General features: G+C 43.1%; 1 protein-coding gene across 1 annotated transcript in view; it reads right to left on the bottom strand.

Moving 5' to 3' along the window:
- LOC133505220 (endothelin-converting enzyme-like 1) overlaps positions 1 to 21697 on the bottom strand; it is a 53954-nt gene extending 32257 nt beyond the window's left edge. The window contains exons 1-6 of the mRNA XM_061828245.1: positions 21566 to 21697; positions 13091 to 14254; positions 10493 to 10561; positions 8122 to 8232; positions 7947 to 8039; positions 5782 to 5906 (exon numbers count right to left, since the gene is read on the bottom strand). Coding sequence (XP_061684229.1) covers positions 5782 to 5906; positions 7947 to 8039; positions 8122 to 8232; positions 10493 to 10561; positions 13091 to 13948 — 1256 coding nt within the window. The 5' untranslated portion in view covers positions 13949 to 14254; positions 21566 to 21697. The remainder of the gene's footprint in view (positions 1 to 5781; positions 5907 to 7946; positions 8040 to 8121; positions 8233 to 10492; positions 10562 to 13090; positions 14255 to 21565) is intronic.
- Positions 21698 to 22751: the final 1054 nt, after the last annotated feature.

Raw genomic sequence — 22751 nt, 5'->3', positions numbered from 1 at the left:
CCCACTCTCAATCTCACCTCGGGGAAATTTAGTGTGTCACATTAATGTTGCATGTTTTTGGGGTGTGGGAGGAAACCGGAGTGCCTGGGGAAAACCGACGCAGGCATGGGGAGAACATCACAACAACACAGGGAGGGCTGGGATTGAACCTGGGTCCTTAGATCTGTGAGGACAACGTTTTCCAGCTGAGCCACCATGCTACTGTGACAGAAACTAGATCAGCAAAATAGTATTGTTTGCTAATGATAAGTTACTATGCTATTACCACAAGGTGATGGTCAAACCTGCTATGTTGGAATCGTTGCTATTTGCAGATTGGAGGAGCATGATGCGCTACTAAATACAAAAAGGTGGGCAGACGAAGTGGTTGCAATTAAGAAGTTATGGAAAACATGACAAACCCCTGACGGCCAAATTTATCGCGACAATACCCAAAACAGCCCAAAGTAGCTGAATAGTGGCCAGTGCTAGCAGCAGATTTTCCAGTCAGCTGTTCTAAAAACAACCCACTAATTCTGTGCAGCCACGGTTGTGTGCAGTACTTCTTACGGATGTCTCAATAAACAATCATGTATGAATATGTACAGCATAATGTGTTTATAAACATCCACACTTCAGCACATTACAGAGGAAAGAGTATGTTTTCAATTTTTCAATGAATCGGATCTATTTGAAGTAATTTTGAGTTCTTGCACACACCTGTCTAAAAATATAATATTAATAATAATATTAATAATAGTAATAATAATATCAGTATATATGGTTGTGTGTGGTTCTGAATGACACTACCTCATCAGGTTTGGACTGACAGTGCTAAAAAAAAACTTTAAAAGGATGTATTGGAACCATGCATGCGGTCCCACGGTGGTTCAGCTGGTTAAGCTTGGCCTCACAGTTCTGAGGACCCGGTTCGATCCCAGCCCTGTCTGTGTGGAGTTTGCATGTCCTCCCTGTGCCTGTTTGGGTTTTCTCCAGGCACTCCAATTTCCTCCCACATCCCCAAAAACATGCAGCATTAATTGGACACTAAATTGGTTGTAGGTGTGATTGTGAGTGTGGCTGTCTGTCTCGATATGCCTTGCGATTGGCTGGCAACCAGTTCAGGGTATACCCCACCTCCTGCCTATTGACAGCTGGGATGGGCTCCAGCACTCCCGTGACCCCTGTGACAATAAGCAGCAAAAAAAATGGATGGAGGGATGGATGGATGGAACCATGGATACAGTATAACCTATAAAAAATGTTTTAAAATACTTTTGACTCGTGTTAAATTTGTTGTTTTAAATAAACAATCCACAAACAGGGGACTGATTTTTATTAACTGGAAGGGAATATGAAATGTGAGTGAAATGGAAATTGAGTGGAAATTGTGAAGAAGGAACCGTGTAAATGCATCTCCAAATATTTCAAAAGTAATTCAGAATGCACATTTCAATGCTTCTAATATATATATTGTTGTGTTGTGTGAATCTTATATAATCTCCCTGAGGATCGTGCATTCCATATCGGGAGAATTGTCTGCTGTTCGCTCCAGTGAGCTGTCTGGATGTCATTCCACATTCGTCAGGATCTGCGTAAAACTCAGTTGTCCAAGATTAAGGTGTCCATGAGGCTTGTCATGTGTCTGGAGTTATGGCAGACACCAGTCCATTGATCAGTGTTGGAGGAGCATCCCGAGATATCTCGTGGAGGATGTTAAAACATGGAGCTGGGGTAATGTCACAGAAATGCGTTTAGCACAATAATCTTTCCTCTAAACTCAACTCTGTTGACACTCCTGTAAAGCAAGGGATTATGGTGGTTATGTTTTGTTCGTGATATTGACTTTCCATTGTTAGAAATATTAATTCTTAATTGTTTCTTTCTGATGTCCACATACATAAGCCATTGAAACAAGTATATTAAAAAATCAAAACCTTATACACATCCCACTTTGTCTCAGCCCTCGGGAGCTCAACGGTGGCCAGAGCAGTGAGTTTCATCACATCACCCCCAGCCTGAGATAAATATGCTGGGCTCAAGGCTCACCTCCTCAAAGCTTTCACGGCCAGAGCGTGCCCAACGTCTTTTGGCTATTAATGGACTGGGGGACAGCAAACTTTCTGAACGCATGGAAATGATGCTAAACGTGCTGGGCGCAGGGAGTCCCACTTCATTTTCATGGAACTGTTTCTGAGACACATGTCGCCGCATGTTCAGATAGCGCTCGCTTACGGTACTATCACTGAGCCCTGCGCCCTGGCTGAGGAGGCCGACCGTTTCTTCCTGGCCACCCAGCGCTTCTCCCCTGAGGTGCTGGCCCCGGCGCGCAGTTACTTGCCCCCGGGCACAGGAGTGCCATCCAGCAGGGGCCCCATCGCCACCGACGGCCGCACTGGCGCAGGATTGTGATACTTCCACGCCTGGGCATCGTCCGTCACTCAGATAGCCCGTGGTCCTCGCCGCTACATATCGTCCCTGGACCAGAGGGTGGGTGGCGACCGTGTGGGGACTACCACCGGCTTAACGACACCACTACACCCGACCGCTACCCTGTCCCCCACATTCAGGACTTCTCGGCCGACCTGGCGGGAAAAATCGTGTTCTCCAAGATCGACCTGGTGCGCGGTTATCACCAGGTCCCTGTGCACCCCTCAGACGTTCCCGAGGCGGCTGTAGTCACACCGTTTGGCCTTTTCGAGTTTCTGAGGATGCCGTTTGGACTTAAAAACGCGGCCTAGTCTTTCCAACGGTTAATGGATTTGGTGCTCAGAGACTTGCCCTTTGTGTTTGTCTATTCGGACAACATTCTCATTGCCAGCTCCTTAGAGGAAGAACATCTGAAGCACCTCCGGGACCTCTTCGCGAGACTCGAGCGGCATGGCCTGATCATCAACCCACCAAAGTGTGTTTTCAGGGTGCCCTCCATCCAGTTCCTCGGGCACCTCATCGACAAAAATGGCGCTGCCCACCTTCTGTCAAAGGTGGAGGCCCTCTCCGCTTTTCCCCGACCTTGCTCGGCTCGGGGGCTCCGGGATTTTCTGGGAATGGTGACTTTCTATCACCGGTTCATCCGCCGGGCGGCCCACACCATGCGCCCGCTGTATGAGGTTCTTAAGGGCAAGGCCCCCAAACAGGACATTGAATGGACGGCCAAGAGGGTGGAAGCCTTCGGGGCCATGAAGGTCGCGCTGAGCTAGGCCGCTATGCTGGCGCACCCGTGCCCAGGGGCCCCCGTCGCTCTCACTACCGACGGGTTGGACTACGGATTTTGGGGCCATATTCAAACAGTGAGTCGGCGGCGCCTTGCAACTGCTTGCCTTTTTCAGCCGTCAGTTGGTCCCCAGGGGACGCAAATACAGCACGTTCGATAGGGAGCTCCTCGGCCTCTGGCTGGCGATCCGCCACTTCCGTTCCCTACTGGAAGGCTGTGAGTTCACGGCATATGTGGACCACGAACGCCTCACTTTCGACATGTCCAAGGTGGCCGAGCCGTGGTCTGCCTGCCAGCAACGCCAACTTTCGTTCATCTGGGAGTACACTACGGACATCCGACACATCGCCGGCAAATCCAATGTGGTCGCAGACTGCCTCTCCAGGGCAGTCATCAGCAATGTGCATCTGGGTCTTGACTACTCCCGTATGAGCGCGGACCAGGCCTCGGACCACGGGGTGCAGACCTGGGTCGACTCGTGGGTGACCTGTCAGCGTGCTTAGGTGAATCGCCACGCAAAAGCCCCCTTGGAGTCCGTTGCTGTCGCCGAGAGGAGGTTCGACCACGTCAACGTCGACTTGGTGGGTCCACTTCCTCTCTCGCACGGTTTCACCTACTTGCTCACCATGGTGGACAGAACAACCCGCTGGGCCAAAGCCGTTTCCTTCTCCTCAACGACGTCGTCAGACGTGGCCCGGGCGTTCATCGGCACGTGGGTTGCGTTCTTCGGGACCTCGTAGAACCTCTCCTCTGACCGTGGCCCTCAGTTTACCTCCGAACTCTGGAACGCAGTTGCTGAGAGTTTGGGGGTCAAGCTGCACCTCACTACCGCCTATCACCCCCAGGTGAACTGTCTCTGTGAGCGGTTCCACTGCTCCATGAAAGCAGCCCTGTGCGCCAGCTTGACGGACGGTGACTGGTTGGATAAGCTTCCGTGGGTCATGCTCGGCCTCAGGTGCGCCCCTAAGAAAGGACTGATGTCCTCGTCCTTTGTGGTTGGCCCTCCACCTGAGCCGGGGGAGGCCCCCTTTGCCTCGCCTCCCTGCACCAGCCGGGGTGTCCTCGACCCCGTCAGGGCCGTGGCCCCTTGACTCAATGGACTGTGCGGCCCCGCCCCCACCTCGGCCCCTGCAGTGCACACCTCCCGGGGTTGGGCCATCGTCCCTCCACGGCACAGGAATTTTGACTATGGGTGAAGTCTGGGGGTGCTTGTGTGGTGATTTACATAATTCACCTACAGGACCTTGAGTTAGGTTACGAGTTTCCGCACGGATGTTATTGTTGGTTACACTTACGGTGTTAGAGCAAGTAGAGAGTACCCGCTGTAATGCGTTAGTCTCTTGATGTGTCCCATTAAAACGAGGTTTGTTCTTGCGTTCAACACTCCGCCTCCGACTCCTTTTCTTCGGCGCTACAGTAGCTCAATATTTTTTACACATGACAATTTGGAAGATTTGGTAGAATATTTACATAGAATTATGGTAGTGGACCCAATTTCCTCGCGCCTGTGATTCACAGTTTCTAAAAAGAGGTTTGTGCATGAATGCACGTTCAAATCATGTGACTATTACACAGTGCATACCATACCTCCTCGTCTGATACCCAAAGAAGTACTCAGCTGGGGTTGTGGTAGCTGTGCTAACCTCTTGGGAACTCTAAATGGAAAAAAAATATGCATTTGCTGGACATTGCCTCCATACTACAATGTGGAGTATTGCTCTTTATAGCTTTTATCAAAGGTACTTGTTGCTAAATGGGGCTAATAATTAATTCAATTAAACATTTGTGCTAATAGCTGTCTAACTATAATGTAATGAGTTAGTTTGCCATTTATATGTATATATTTTAATATACTTACCAGTGAACAAGACATGCCGAAAATGTCAAAGTTGCTTCTACTGTGCAAAATGATGACGGTGACTTGCTGTGCCTGCAACGGGCGTGGATTTGTCCAGGCGGGAGGGGGGAGGGAGTAGTGACGTGAGGCTTACATTCAAATCTTGCCAGCAGTTTCAGCTCTACAAACTGCAGCTTTAATGACAAGAAAGTAATACACCTGCCAGTCATCCAGTCAGTCAGCCATGCATGCAGTTTGGATGTTGTTGTCGAGAGCACAGTGAATATAGGCGAACTGTCAGTGGCGCTAACACACATCCTGACATGGTATAACCCTACAGTCTGTCAAGAACAAGAAGGAGAAAGTACATTGTGTGGTGTGTGCGCGCAAGTGGGGAGAACAGTGTTGGTAGATCAATAATAATCAGCTGCTATAGAACTGGAAGGTAATTCAACATGAACTGATGTGCACTAACATACTCAAATGTGCATGCACAGAGGGACCTGGAAAACAACAACAACGTGTTATATGACAGTGCCAAACAAAAGACCATACAACAGCAGTATCCACTCAGCCTGCACAGAGCAATTTCAAACAAAAAGCGCTTATCCATACTCGTAAAGAACGAAGCTCAAATGCATACGTCAAATAGAGTCGATTTTGGAGCATATGAGTGGACTTCTCTCCCCTTGCCCTGAAAGCCAACACTTAAAAAGCTCCCCAGTCGCTTGCCAACACACTTACTGTTTACCTTTTTGATGTCGTCTTGATGATGTCGGACATTTTTTGGATGTAATCCGTAGCCAGCACCACTATCTCCCTTTCTTCAGAGAAGTTGTCATGGAAGATTTTATCCAGCAGGCGTTTCCAGTGAAGCTGTGGTCAGACATTTGGCATGAGTTGGCACCGCAAGTGTACATTTTTATTTCTCTTTTAATACACGACGACTGTGAAATTACTTGACTGATGAATGAATACAAGCCATGATCCCATTTTTTCTTTGGTTGTTGAAGGCTAATGTTATGCTGAATGGTATTTACAAAAGTAGAATACTTTGTTAAAATTGGGTTAGATGTCTCCAATATCCAATTTTCACTCTCAAATTATCTTTGACTTTCTGCTTATTAATATTGAGGCTTTTACTGTGTTGTTTCTGTGGCTTGGCTTTGTCCTAATCACAAACAGGAACATCTGCGGTGTGCTGTTCGCAATCAGAAGATTGGGCATACAGAACTACGCAATGAGTGTATTAAGAAAGCAACAGTGCTTTATGAATGCAAACGTTTTGGCAAAATAATTTCGAAACCACACATAGTGTTGAGAAAATGCTTGGTGGAGTCTGTGGTTTAAAAATGTCTTCAACCCTTTACACCTCTCCTAACATAGATTGTTCTGGTACACAATAAAATATCACTTTCTAAACCAACTCATTTAGTCAGATGTTCCATTATAATGTCTAAAAATACTTCAGAATGCGTAATCACAGACTTCACTGTAATGCATCTGTTCTAGGCTGGACCATTAGTTTAATGAAAACCAAGGTAAACATTCATAAGTCAATATTCCCAGTCAATATTGCATATTGTTATACGTTACTGATTCTGCTGACTCTCTTTATGAGAGTTCTCACCACTTTTTTTTTTTGTAGTGTTAAAATGAAATTTAGGAATCTCTGAAAACGTCTGACTATGGCAGGAAGAAATGAGTAAATGAGTGAATTACTACACTATCAGTGTACAGTATAGTACAATACAATATAGTGTGTCAGTATACAGTTCCATTAATAGCTATACAGTATATCCTACTATGTTTAGAGTAACCCGTAAGATATTTGTATTGTAATGTAAAGTTAAAGTCTATAATCTAAGCAAAATTTTATTATTTTCCAAGAACACGAGAATAAGAGTGTGTGCTACAAAAAGTCAATTTTTTTTTTCACATGCACCACAAATATGGAGGGCATGCTGCAATGCTGGGCTACACTGCACCAACCCAACCTGCCCCCCCAACCCCCCCCCAAAAAAAAAAAAAAAAAACAAGATGCCATACTCAGCAATGTTTTCAAAGTGATTAGAATTAGCAAGGGTGGATTACTGAGCATATATTTTTAAAAACAGGAATGAATTTAAAAAAAAAAGAAAAGTGACAAAAGGAAAAACGTCGGTTTTCCAATAGTCATAATAGCAGTGTTATTCCACGCAAGATTAAATTAAATGAATAATAATGTGCTCCCTTGTTTGGCAAAGGACAGTCTGGTGTGAGAAAATTGCCTTGGGATGCAAATAGTTTAAAGCAAAGACCAAACTAACAAACAAAACAAAACAAAAGATCAACAGCAGTTCACTGCAGCTGTCTTCCACAAATTCATTTTGTAGAATCTGTTAATAAACCCTCTTAATTGCGCATCATGTAAACAAAATTTGCATCGTAAATTCATCAGCATCCTCCAGATCCAATTGAGAGCAAATTGGCTGCGGCAGCACAGAGTGCTTCTTACTCTTCTGTTTCAGTTCAATTTCCAATCTGAATCTTTGGCCCCATTTTAAGGATTGCATATTCACTCTCACAGTAATTCTTTTTATGTATATATTTAATCTCTCTCTTTTTTGGGGGGGCTGAGAATTTTAAATCATGCATTTCATCTCTGGTTTTTCCCCATGTCTCTCCCGTCTAACCACAGAACATCTTGAGGATGTCTGTCAGCCTGCTCACTGCTTCAGGGTAGCGCCTCCTCCTCCTCCTTCTCCTCGCTTGAAATCCAATTTACCTTTCCTCCTCCTCCTGCCATCATGTCTAACACCCTCCAATGTCCGCTTATATTCCTTCCTTCTTCTTGCATTCAATCCTCACTCTTAAGTCCTGCAGGGCGGACACTTTTTGTGATTCACTTGGATCGTGTGTGTGGACAGTACTCACACCAGGAGCGGTGCGCTGTAGCTGCCTTAGAGTAATTCGGTTATATATCGTGCTGACGTCCTTTCTTTGGTCATCATATTCTGACACGGTGATCTGGAAAGAAATTTTACTGAACACTGCACATAAACTTGCAGATATACAAACACACACACTCTCACACACACAATCAGCTCACATTGGCTAGACGAGTCTCCAGCTGTATAATCTCCCTGGACTTTTGTGTAGCATTGTGAGCTCCCAGCATGCTTAGTAAGCGCTCCATCAGGGCCTTGTATGCTGCTAAGATCTGAAAGGCGCAATGACTTTAGCACAAATCGAGGGGAGGAGCATCATCAATAACAGCTGGTGACGCCGTGACATGTGGCGAGATGCAACGGATGACAAAAGCACAGTGGGAGACGCAAGGAAACAGGTGGATTAATGCAGATGAGTGAGAGGAGTAAATGGAACAGATGGAGAAGTGAGGGAAAAAATCAGGAAAAGAAGCAGCTAAACTAATTGACAGTGAAAGGTGCAAGAAGGTATCAGAAAGAAGGTGAAAATAGGATGGAGGGAGCAGGGGTCTGGGGCTGGGTAACGTAGTACTCTGTTTAACATTGACATTAGCGGTTTGTTATTGAGACCGGTACACTTTACTGCATTGAAGACCATATTATGGCAGGGAAGGTGCAAATATTTTATATTTATTACATTTAAATTTCATCTGTGCAATCTTTCTTCACATTTAAGTTCATTGTATGCTATCAAGTTTTAAATTTACTTTAACAGTATGTGAGTGTTACAGAAGGATATAGTCCAAAGGGAGGATGAGAAGACTCACATTATACAGTAAAGAAGCTTGGTATGGATAACGGTGTAATGGATATGTGGCAGGAGGTTGACACCTTGCACTTTTCCTTGCAAGAGCCGCGGGAGTGCTGGAGCCCATCTCAACTATCTATGAGCAGGAGGCAGGGCACACCTTGAAGTGGCACCCATCGAATTGCAGCCCACTGGTTTAAACCCCAAATTAATGCTAAAGTGAAAAATAATGATGAAGTAGGCGGGATATAGAGTCCAGTTTGGTTTGACCAAGTGGTGACACAGAGCAACAATTGGCGTGTGAGAACCCCTTTGGTTTCTTTCCAGGCATAAAAAGGCCAGAGCCACGCTTTGTTTGGGTTTGTTCTGGTCTGGTCGTGTTTGCTCTGGTCTCCTTCATCTTCGTTTTCCCTCTCCTGGATGCCCGGCTGTGGGCGCTCACCCGGGCTCCCTCATGCCGCTGTCTCCAGCGACCACCTGGTCCAGCCGAAAGGTCCCACCTCCGTCCGAGGGGACCCAGGCCTGTCAACGAGCAGCCTCGATGGCAAATCATTATTGCAATCCCTTGAATCTGCCTTTTGTGGAGTTTGTGCGCCACTGATGAGGACAGAAGTGGACACCATGTATCTGCTCTGAACCTCTGCCCTCTGGCCAAATCTGGAAGCTTTACCCGACTGCCTTGATTGTTGGTCAGTCCAACTTTGCAGTCTACTAAAAGTATAAAATGGTGCATAATTGGATTGAATTAATGAGAACAGTGATTCCCACTATTTGCCTTGCCATTCCATACTCATTGACACTCCTTCACCTCAGTTTCCTAAGCCAATGTTAGTCTGTCCTCATTTGTGTGTGTTGTCTTTCACTGCTCTCTTGTAAATTCCTCTGTTAGATCCCATTAAAATTCATATCAAATTCAATACGGGCATCCTTGTTTTTGTGCTTGAAATCAATAAGCCTCTGGTTACAGAGAACTTGAATTTAATTCTGAAAGATTATCACTAATTAATGAAAAAAAGTTTCACATTATTTCTCCTAAATGTTATACATTGAATATGTGACGTGATGCCCCATGAGTGAAAAATTTGGGTTTCTAACGTATAATTTTAAAATGACGTACAACTGGCAGTGATGCTGGCATTCTTCCTGTTTAACGTTTCCATTCTGTCATGAGCCAGGCTGGACCACGGCCAAGAGGGGCGTGGCCACTACCCTGGCATTCCAAATTAATTCTGTTTTTATTTAATCACAGCAACGGGATCAAGAATCTGTGGAATTGGCACTGGCTGGGAGTTAAAGTGGAAACTGAATACCTTCACCAAAATATTATAAAGATCAAAGAACCTGGGAAGGTATTTTACTTCTTGCGTCATCAAGATGTGAAGCATGGATATGGCGGGAGAACAGATTTGGTCGAGATCAACGGAAAGAAGCACACGCCTGGTTAAAACAAAGCAGTCAAATTATAGAATACCAGGTATTTGCAAGAATTTGCGACGTACTTTACTTACTAATGTTGTCGTTGTTAGTTGTTTAATTTGCTACATTACACATTTATGCAATGCAGGTGTGTGTGTGTGTGCATGCGCATTTATATGAGACCTCTGTGTCCCTCCAGTCAACTGTTCCTCGGATTTTATTTTTTCCATTTCACAGGAATGGAGAAAGCAGAAGGGGAAGGAAAAGTGCAGGAGAAAATGGCAGTGAAAAGTAAATGACAGATGGTCCCAATTAACAAAAATTTTTACCTTGACACTCTCTTCATCCTGACCCAAGTAAAGGCTTCTCTCAGGCAGTGTGAGTCCTTCCTGATCAATCTATATAAATAACATAGAATTGAATGTAATGCCATAGTCAAAACAGAGCCTACATTTACAAGCTATTAAACCATTTTGCAATCAAGTTATTCATATACACCTGTATCTATATCTTCATCCATCAATCTACTAATTTTCTGTAGCGCTTATCCTAATTAGGGGCACGGGCATGCCGGAGCCAATCACAGCTATACAGGACACATATAAACAAACAACCATTCACACTCACATTCACACCTACAGGTAATATATAGATAAGTATACAGTGAGTACAGAAAGTATTCAGACCCCTAAACTTTTCACGCATTGCTAAAACATTTTTTTCCTCATTAATTCATTTGTTTCATCATTAATGTACACACAGCAGTACATATTGAGAGACAAAAAAAGAATGAAACACCCATTCATCAATTTTTTTCACCGCTTATACTCACAAGGGTCGTGGGAGTGCTGGAGCCTATCCCAGCTGTCAAGGGGCAGGAGGCGGGGTATACCCTGAACTGGTTCTCAGCCAATCGCAGGCCACATAGAGACAGACAACAGCCGCATTCACAATCACACCTAGGGGCAATTTAGACTCTCCAATCAATGCTGCATGTTTTTGGGATGTGGGAGGAAAACGGAGTGCCCAGAGAAAACCCACGGAGGCATTGGAAGAACATGGAAACTCAACACAGGCGGGGCCAGGATTGGACCTGGGACCTCAAAACTGTGAGGCCAATGCGTTCCAGCTGAGAAAGCTGAGAAAGAAAAAAGAAAAACAGCAACATTCTCAGCCATAAGTTTTCAGACCCTTTGGTGTAAGTTATATGTTTAACTCAGGTGCAGTCCATTTTTTTCTGGTCATTCTTGTGATGGTTCCAAAAATTCATTGGAGTCCACTTGTGTTTGAGTACACTCATTGAATTTGATTACGAAAGCCACAGCCCTGTCAGGTCCGTGGCCATGCCATTGCTTTGCGCGTGGCTGCTCCTGGCAGCGGCTCCTCACCTGCGCCTCATTGATAATTATGTTATGCAGATAAGCCTCGTGTGTCATGTTGTCTGTCGTTAGTTCGTTGTACATAGCTCTCACGTTCCCGCATTTCTTACTCCACGTCTTGTCTCGTTGTGATCAGACCCTTGCTTTTTTTGGGAGCTTGCCGTTTGCCTCGTGTTCTGAACTGTTGTCATTTAGAAGGTCTGTGTTGCAGCGGTTATCTAGAGCCAATTTCAATGTCTGAACCTGAGACTCTAACATGTGGAAACCCCTGCGGGTATGACACCCCTGCAAACGTGAAAGCCAGAAGGTAAGCAGAGCTGCATTTAGTTTTGTTGGGTGCACAGATCAGTATTACCTCTGACAAACAGCACATGTTGTTGACCTGTGGTTTAAATTGATGAACCAATGTCACAGACACGTTATGAAAGACACTCTAGAAGCAATCACAAATTGGGAAAAATGCATACATTTTCTCTTTTAAGTTGTTCTCATGATGGGACAGTAGTGATTACCTTCAGCAAGTGTGAGCTTTTTGCTTTTTCTTTGGCTTTTCTTTTCATTCAAAAGATGTAGCAGTATGACGAAAAGAACAATACATACAAGAGGTTATATGAAGTAATGTTATTTCATCAGGTGATGTCACTTGTTATCGAGGTTAAAGTAAAGTGGAATGATCCTACGTTTTACTTTTGTGAGTCACGTTTGCACTATGACTCAACTTGCTATTTACAGTGGCTAATATATTTCTGCACTTGCATGACAGGAATGTTAAAATGTTAATACTGATTTAACAATTGTATTTTTCAGGTGACAGGTTAACCCTGGAATACGTAGATTATTTCCCATGTGAAAAATAGTTTTAAAAATGTTAATCGAAGGTTGACCAGCGTCCTGCAATGGATTGTCTTCATCCTGAAGAGTTTCCACTGTAGAGGTAAAATGAATGATACAGTCTAAATGCTTAACTATATTTAAAAGTTGATGTTGTCAAAATATGTAATAAAATCTTGTTAAAGATTCCAGTAATTGTCTCGGTTTGAAACTTACAGTAGAGTATTATAATGACGATCTTCCAAAGTCTAAGGTTGAACAACATGAATTTTGACATTTAAATTAAATGGTTTCTCCCCATTTCCTTTTATTATTTTCAAACCAGACAAAGATATTGCCACAATAACAGTATTTGATCCCTGATATGCTCCATATGGTAATATATAATGATGTGATTAAGTTCATTGCCCTTGTTTAAGTATACTGAAATTTGTGACAACAAACGGTGTTGTCACAGAGGATCAACCTAGTAGAATGATACACACACACGCACGCACACCCACACGCACATACACATGCACACCCACACACGCACACGCACACACACACCCACACACACACACCACACACACACACACACACCACACACACAACCACACACACACCACATGCGCACCCACACACACACATGCGCACGCACACCCACACACACACACCCACACACACACACACACACACACACACACGTTCAGTTTAGAAAAGCACACTGTTTCTTACCCTGATTGCATTCTGAGAAGAGTTTTTGTCATCCACATTGACTGTGAGAGAGAAGAACACAGCAGTGCTGTACACACCCTGGGTCCTATAAAGCATTTCATTGAAATCCGGTCTTTGTGGGGCACCCTCTTTCTCCCAGCCAGCAGCACCAGGAGGAGCCCCAGCCAGATCCCACCCTCCGCAGCTGTCGATCACCTCGATCATGGGGGTAGAGCCCAACTTGTCGATCTCCTGGATGTTGACACACGATCGATAAAACTCCTTGACCTTGCGCTCTGCTGAGTCGGGCTCACGCCTCTCAATTGGCTCCAGAAGGATGCGCTGCAGTTTCTCTTCATTGTGTTCTCCTATGGCTGTTATGATCCCATAGCTGAGCTTGTCTTCTGGGATGGCGTGACGCCTTAGCCAGCCTCCGCATGCGAAGGAGTAAAAGTCCTGGCAGGGTTGGATGGTGGGGTCAATATTGGCCTGCACAAAGCGCGCGGCCCGCAACAACAGGCGTCTCCGCTGGCAGTCTTGCCTGCACTGCGGATCCTGCTGGGCATCCAAGGAAATGTACTTTAGTGCTAGCATACTTCCCAAAATGACACACATGCCCGCTGCGAAGACAAAAGCAGAGAGGAGGCAAATCTCCCTTCTGCTCCACCGGGGGAGCCCGCCACTACTGCTCGTGCTGCTTGCATCTTTGTTGCGACCATTTGACCAGGTGCCTCCCCGCCCGCGTGCCACGTGACGGTCCAGACTGCCACCCAAGTGAAGGGTCATACCATTACTGAGAATGTCACTGCTGTAGCGGCCGCCGTATTTCACTTCCTGGAACTCATCATAGTGCGCGGTGAGGGAGTACGTCTTCTCCATGACAATGGGATTTTATGAATTAGATGTCAATGGCAGACGGCTGTGGGGGGGGGAGGGATTAGGGGATTTATTTTGTCTTCAGATTAAGACCATGACTCTGCCCGAGATAAATAGAGGGAGGCCACACAGGGCAAAACATAGACAATACGGCCTTCTTAGGCTACGTTGCCTTTGTTCCTTTCAAATCACAACCTGGCAGAATGAGGACTTCCATTGTGCATGAGGAATCTCCTGGGTCTTGCTCTCTATCTCGCTCATCCTCTTTCCATTTGTTCTCCTCCTCTCCAACCAGGACCAGGTCACCTGCTGTCGAAAATAAAAATGATTTAGGAGGACCTTGACGGCATTATAGAAATCTTGATTTTTTTGTTTTTTTATTAAACTTTACCCACAGTTTTCTCACACATTCTGCATAATGCTATTATGTGACAGAAAGCAAAACCTGTTGCATTAATAGTCTACTCTGAGGAAAGTTTGGCTTACTCACAACTTTGGATGGAATAATTCAAGGTTAGAACTAAAAAGATGGCCTCCAATCTGGAACCCAATTTAGTGTTTGTTTGGCACAATAGTTGTATGCTTAAAAATAAAGAGAACTTATTGACTGTAAACAAAGGCATAAACTGTTGTCATCTCAGAAATCAATAGTTAAATGACTGTCACCCAGGTACATGTCGTATCCAACGGAACACTAACGGGATCCCATCAGCACAAATGAAAATCTTGATCAGAATGAATATTAAATGCTTTTGTACACTACTCTAAAGCAAAACCTCTACAATAAGGTTTGGCGATGCAGAATAGACTATTTCATAGTATTTGTGAAAGCACGTAGACCCACATGGGAACGGTACATACAAATAGTCCTGGGCTACCTGCTCCAACAAATCCACTACGCATACTGCCTGCAGTCAGTATCACACACTGCAGTGAGAGAAGCCAACATAAAATATATGCTGTACTGGTGTGAGTGTGTACGTCTGCATGATGCATGTCTGACGGGTCAGTGGTTAGTCAGATTGAACCTGCTCAGAGCTGGGAAAACCATCAGTGATACCTTATTTGTGAATAGCTTGCTGCAGTGTTGTTGCATATAGAGGTGCTTGAATAACATTTTCAGCACGAGACTTTTTAAGACGTAGGAGTTTAATGGTTCTCTCAAGCTACTAAATTTTGTTTTATATGTGACCTCATTGGAGAGGGTTGCTCTATTCTTGTTTTACTTCCTCTGTGAACCACATACAGTAAACAGCCGTGGCTAAAATCAATTGCCTGCCACTGAGGGCAACCCCATTCATGAAGCCAGCGACCGTCAGAAGAATGTGGTCATAAAAACATCAAATTCCAGAAGTGCGGACAGTGTAACACTGAAGCATCCACCCCAACATTCCACTGACCAACTGCTGTCGCATTCTTGATCAAGACACCGTTTACCCTAAACTGCAAGTGGGGGTAGGAAGAACTGTGTGCAGCCATAGGCTATGAAGTTATGGTCTTTAATGTATAAAAGTGATAGTTATTCACTGGGCTGGCTTGTGCTGACACATTGTTTGCTACACATAATTATGGATTTTTTTGTAATCAATATATTCCACATTTTTACTCAGATTCCCAGAAGTCTGATGACCCAGCACTGAATTCTCAACACTGGATATTGGCCTACAAAATCATCATCAGTCGAGGCTGATATGGTGCTGTACTGCTCTCAGACACAAGAGTACTTACGCACATACTGTATATACAGTATGTCATTGTCACACGCTAGTCAGCTATTTGAACGTTTAGACTACTAGCTGTATTCTCCTAAAACTCTAATGTAATGGTATGAATTTCAATGTTATAGTTGAAAACAAATAATGTGTTACATGTTCTTTTGTAGCATCTACTGAAGAACTAAATATGTACCTACCAAATTAATTTCTGACTGGATTTGTCCGACAAAACTTTCAATGAGCGTACATTTCACTGATTTAATGGATTTGGATGGTTCAAATGTAGCAACCAGGAAAATTTTCCATGAATGTAACCCGCACACCCCGCCCATCCCTGTGGACAACTTTAGTCACGCACCCTGAAAAAACCCTTGGCCCCAGTCTGAGCACCCTGCCTAAAATCAGTCTAGAACTGCCACATTGGCTATCCAAAAGGGCAGAAAATTGGGGGAAGAACTGGGGGAATTCAATGATAAAGTGTCTCAATGAGATGTCACTGTCCATCCAAATTTTCATTTATCAAACCTCCACTTTGCTACACATGCACAAGAGGTTTGCTACAGTAAATCTCTGAGGCTTATTTTATGACATGTTTCATGTACTTACAGTAATGGATGAGCACATATTCTCTCGACGTTATTTATTATAATGCACAGGTTATTGGATTACATTATTCAAATGTATGCCTCCTCTTTGCAACTACTCTCCTCTACTTTTGAAATGCATGCTCACTCCCTCATGCCACAGCTCCTTAAACATTACAATAACTTAGGGCAACACACTTACCTGCAAACACCCAAATATACACTCACACACAGACACGCACACACGCACACACGCACGCGCGCAACACACACACACACACACACACACACACACACACACACACACGCACACACGCAGTGTGTGGATAATGGATTGGATTTTGTGGGTTCCATCACAGAGAATGGGATGTGTGATGAATGGCTATTTACTGATCATGACAGCCTCTGATATCTGAGGGTAACGTATGCTGAAGTGTACACGCATGCACACACACACACACACACACACACATGCACACACCGCAATTGCATGGACACTAGACACTTGTGGAAAGCATGCGTCTCATGAGACATTGCAATTTCTCTCAGTCAATTTTAGTATTTAATCAAGCTGTACATCCCAACATCTGTATACACCTTTGAAATTATTCTCTTCACATAAGTGGGAAATCCTCAACTGAAGGGGGAACATTTTGTTTTGAATGAGCCTCATATTCTATCAGTTCTTGATGTTAGTGAATGTTCTGTTCATGTCTTAAAGGGCACATAAGAAAATGTACTTATTGTTTGTATCGGAGGAGTTGGGTCTGTGGAGTGAATGCGCACCCAACCATCACCTTACAAACCAAACAACCAAGTACATCCTTGGTCGTCTGGTTATTTCTGAAAATTTGTCTGTGAACAAGATGTTTAGAATTTTGCTGAACTGCAATATCGCATACCATCGCATTTACATAATAACGTCCCCCTTGCAGTGTTTTCCACCAAAGAATTTGCAGCAAGGCTGTCTGAGGACGGTCAGAGTTCAGTTCCAGACTGCATATGGAAGCACCATCATGTTGAAAACAAAAGATAAGCATAGCTGCAGTGTTCGAGCCAATTCAGCCATCAGTATTACCAGCTAATTTGTTGACATGGGAGTTGAGGGTATTTGTGTTTGGCAATGTCATGTGCCACACTACTTATTCCAATTGGCAAGTTTAATTACACGCCTTGGTTATGAAATAACTTCTGCTTGAATGAAAATACAATATCTGTATGGACCCTCACTTTATGAGCGTATGGATCCGTGTCTGTTTTTAGAGAACGTTTCTGCAGAAAACTCATTGTGACATTTATGACAAACTGCTCAACTGCAGGTATTTTGGCACTTGAGATACTAATTCCATTTACTTATTAATTCCAAGCACCCGCCAGCTGGTCCCAATTAGACGCCCTCCCATTCTACAAAGAAGAACATTACACAGGAAATGTTATGAGATGACCACATACAATGACAGGCTTGTGTTTTGCCATTCATGAATGAATGTGACACACTTCGACATATGGAACGTACATCCTCCACATATGCACAAAGTTGGTCCTTCAGTATTTATGTTTTATGCTTCAAAATGCCAACAGCCAGCAGAAGCTACAAGTTTTTATCAGGGCGGTATTACCTTATGCTGAGTCGGGTCAACAGGCAGTTGAATTGTCACACACAATTACACTTGGACAAATCTATCGTAATGACTCCCTCACGTCAGTGTGATAATCCACTGCGCTGCGCCATCATGTCTTAATGAAACGCTATTATTGCAATTTTCCAGATTTTGGGAGTTATAGTGAGTGCTTCTTCTTTTCTTTTGCATTATAGAAGCTTTGGTTATACAAAACATCCAGCTTGAGTCAATGAGCAATCGTGCTAAGCCTGAGAACACCTCTTCAAATCTGCCAGGGGCCAGGAAAGTGGACAGAACCTCAAGGCATGGAGCACTTCTACAATTCAAACAAACCAAACAATAAGTGTCCAATGTGCTCAACCACGGTACAAATTGCATCCTGTGCATCCAATCTTTACTACTACTCAACTGGGGAACTAAACGTTTTTTGAAGAATATAAATGCGGCATTAGATTAATATTCCTTTTGTAAAATAAGATCAACAGATAAATTAAGCAATTTTATTCCATCTCAAGGGCATTATTGGGCTTCCCTCATAGTTTCTCAGCAGAACATTCCATACTCTGATATTATTGGCTCCAGGACATGCTCCGCTGCACCATGATTGGCTGCTGAATTGCTGTAGAACACAGCCTACTGCTTCGCAAAGGCATGGACAGGTTGGGAAAATAATTATGACTTCAACGTGGTGGTATTAATGTGTTTCCCACTAACCCTTAGCCCTCCCCAATCGTAACTGTAACCCAGCCAAAATTGTCATAATGGTCTGAGGACAAAGATGTTATGGGCTTAGTTAAAATTGTTTTGTTTTGTTTATGTTTTGTAATACATGGACGTCACTTCCAGCATTTGTGTACTCTAGATTAGGTAAAAATTTGGTTTGGATTCCGTATGTTGAGCACTCCCGAACATACCAGAAGCTGGAGACATCGGAATGACTACCAGAAGTGACAATTGACAAACACAGCACGCTGCACAATATGTGCAATACCGATCAAAGTGTTGAAATATGAGGATGAGGAGGATGTCGGTGTACAAGAGCTTCAACTGAACTTTACATTGTCACACCGTAAATTTGAGCTGATCAGCTGACAACGAGCAGCCTCGTAGCAACTGTACAACAGAAAATCAGAGCGGCCAGTGCGTCAATTAATGGAATGTGTGCTATGTCAAAAGCATGTCTTTTATACAGTCATGGTGAGAAATAACACCACCTTAGGGATGCCAATATGTTTGAGAATGACTCTTGGTATTATATAATATATTAATTAAATAATAATTATATATTAATATCTTTCAGGGACACGGCACAGGCTTTTACATAGTCTGCAGTATTCCTATATATTGTGTGCTCTTCGCTCAAGTAGCTTTATATCACACTGCACTGAAAGTATTTGGCTGTGCCTGTTGGCTTGCCAGATAGACACTATACTACTGAAAAGTAATACATGGGACTTCTTTTTCCCACTGCACAGTGCGTAATAACCACAAGATAGTCATAGTTATATATATGAGTACAAGGAAATCCTCACCTTGTCTGCGCCACTTTGCCGCTGCAGAATTTAGTTCTCTGGTTGATGGTTGAGGTCCTGAATGCCGTAGGAAAAATAGTTGACACTGCAGCTGGTTCCAGCCTCTGCCTATGTACACCTGTGTCTCCATTGCTTTCTGCTCAGTGTTTCCCAAAACATGTTCAAAATGTTGATCACAGAGTTCAGAATTCTTCCTAAGCACCCAAAGCTGAGCACGTTTCTTCCCCCTGTCAATTGACTTTGCCTATCACCACCACATATTCCCCTTTCTCTTGGAAAGCCAAAGAAACTCTTGCCACTGTCTGAAACATTTGTAGAACCAAATGCCACACAATATTCGCTAAATCATATGACAATATACAAGGACGGCAACAACAACATAGAAAACAACACCGAACGAACAGGTGATGCAAAAATCAGAAGGTCTATTCTACATTATATTTATCGATTTTACTGGTGAATAGTTGCTAGATAATCACTTCGAAATGACAGACGTGGTTTTTAAAGGGGTTCAGACATTCATCAAGAACATTTTTAACGTCTTTGTCCTCTGACCTTTAAGCCTCAACCCTAGCCCTTAACCATGACAAACATTTTAGTTTTTATTTCCTACAAATGTGATTCATGTTTAAAATGGTCATCATGTTACATGTGTGAATCTCACCCCCCCCCCACCCCCATCCCAACGGCCATTTTCGCGACATAGGAGCAGATCATGTTGTTTGCAAGGCAGGTGTGTCATGCCTGGAAAGAACCCTAAAAACACATCTCAGAGGGCCGTCATATTTGGGAACATCGCCCCCTGCTGTTGTCCCAAATCAACGTCACAACAACGCTCTCGCATGGATGGCGAGACCCTATTTCACGTGTATGATATACCTGTTTAATATGAGACATTGCATAATATGTCTCCTTTAAGAACACAAAGCCTTCTTTTACCTCAATATTACTCTCTTCAATACCACTGCCCTAACCGGTGAGTCACATATTATGTCTGCTTATTTTTTTGGCATTGAGTATATTGATTTTCAGAACAATTTCTGGAAAGGTAACTGTGGCTTGCAACAGAGGAACTATGCAACGGTGCTACTCTCTTTTAAACCCACAATTATGAACAAAATATAACTCTTACCTTTAACGCAGTGTTCAGAATTTAGAGTGGTGACCAAAAAATAAACGATAGTACGTGTATTATCTTTTCTTAGTTCAGAAATTGTCTATAGATTAGACTATTATCCAAAGATTAAAATAGTTTCAAAACTTGCAGTCAACTCTTATCAGCAGCTGCCAGAGGGTGCATTAGGAAGCAATGTTGAGTGTGATGGCTGCAGGTTTGGACATCAGCCTTGAACATTGGACTTTTTGTCACAGAGAATTCATTTAGGCCTTTTAAAAACAAAAACGATGACAACAACAACAATACAATGCAAAAAAGTGATCACATATATATATATATATATATATATTTTTTTTTACCAAATGCCTCACACACACACTGTACATTTATAATCTACCATGATACCTCACACTTGTTTTCATACAGTTCTTTTTATGCAACATGTAGTAGATGCTTCCCGCACAAACCTTCATACGCGATTTATGATTGATATTCACATTTAGACGATTAATATATTAATATACAAAAACTGTTAATATACAAGCTTTCTTGCCTTACAATATGACTATGAGTTGTAGAATAAATATTCATTTCAAGTGTAACTTGAAAGTGAACATTCCTACACTTTAAGAAGTAACCTTTTGTTGGTATGGACGCAATGGTACGGGTGTGTTTAAAATGGAAAACTCACGCGATGGTTATTTGGTATCTATGACAAAGATGCAAACCATAATGAAAAAAAAAAAAAGACGAAAGAGGACTACTTACAGACAACGTTATCCAATTGTCACCTGCCCACTGATCCACTTACAACTACTTTAATAAGTCACTGCAATTCACGTGGCTTACCATAGGGTCATGTGTGTGTAAAGTGACGAACAGTGCCGGGGGGTTGCAGCTTGGAAGTTACACTTTCATGTTGAGACACGTCAATAAGTGAAGTTAAATAATAATAATAATAATAAAAATGTTGATAAAACACCTGTCAGCATTATGGCACTTATAAGCTCTCATACAACAGGTTTATGCCAAGAAGTAGCAGAAACTTACCCGTCGAGAGCAGCCTCAATCAAAAGAGCCGCTGGAAGGCGAAAAGTACCTTGACCGCGTGAGAGATGAATTGAGAACCGCTCCAGTGGAAGTCCAAGGGGGTGATGCGCTTCCTTTGGCGCACGCACCGGGATGTGCACCGCTTAATACAGACGCTGGAGCGCCCAACTAGGATAAGGGTGGGGGAGAAGGAGGGACAAAGGGGGGAGGAGAGAGAGAGAGAGAGAGAGAGAGAGAGAGAGAGAGAGAGAGAGGAGAGAAAGAGAGAGACCATTTTGCCACTCACAAGCCACTCGTTCAAGTGTCCACATGTCAAGGTTTTAATGACTGGTACCTCCTTCTTATGTGCGTGTTTCACATGTATTGTCTGTTTTTTTTTTTTGTTTTTGTTTTTTTTTTTTGTTTTTTTAAATCAGAATGACTAGGGTATTTTTTTCATTGGATTGTCTAGTGTAGTGGTTCTCCAACTTAATGGCTCCTTAAAATGTTCTTAGATCTTCGAGTACCACCATCATCATCAATACTAATGCTGGATACAGGCCCAAGTGTTCATTAAAACCGAGACAGAAGTTTTATTCATAAAAGTACACAGTTTATTAATTTAAGCCACTGTAATGTAATGTAATGTAATGTCTAAATATTAAGACTGCACTTCAACATTGGGAGAAAATAAAAGACTCGAAAATGATTCTGTTAAAATGTTTTGCACTTAACTGGTACAGTAAAACTATACCTAAATTAAAAATGACTAGTTTTTATAGATGAAAACAAAATGTATTATACTAAAACATTAAATACAACCGAACTCGACTTGGGAAGTGATTCTTTCATTTATCAATACAGGAAGGCTGTGTATTTCGAATTAAATTTGAAAAATATTTCTGTTCATTTATTCACTGTACTGATTATCCTCATCAGGCCTATCCTAGCAGACTTTGGGTGAGAGGTAGGGTAGTTCCTGGACTGGTTGTCATCCAATCAGAGGGTGCATAAAGTAAACCAGGGTTAGGGACAACATGAATTCATCTTATTGCAAAACTCTCCCGAGCAATTGATTTGATTCTGCAAATTCTCTGAATCGATTAATCTCCTGGCCAATTGAGGCCAGGTTATGAGAATCAGAATCTGAATCAGATTAAATGGCCAAGTGTGTATAAACAAACAAGGAATTTTTCTCTGGCAGTCG

This window comes from Syngnathoides biaculeatus, chromosome 8 (genome assembly GCF_019802595.1).
Source record: "Syngnathoides biaculeatus isolate LvHL_M chromosome 8, ASM1980259v1, whole genome shotgun sequence".
NCBI classification, from domain to species: Eukaryota; Metazoa; Chordata; class Actinopteri; order Syngnathiformes; family Syngnathidae; genus Syngnathoides; species Syngnathoides biaculeatus.
The sequence above is the reverse complement of the archived record's forward strand: the minus strand, read 5'-3'. Positions and strand labels throughout refer to the sequence as shown.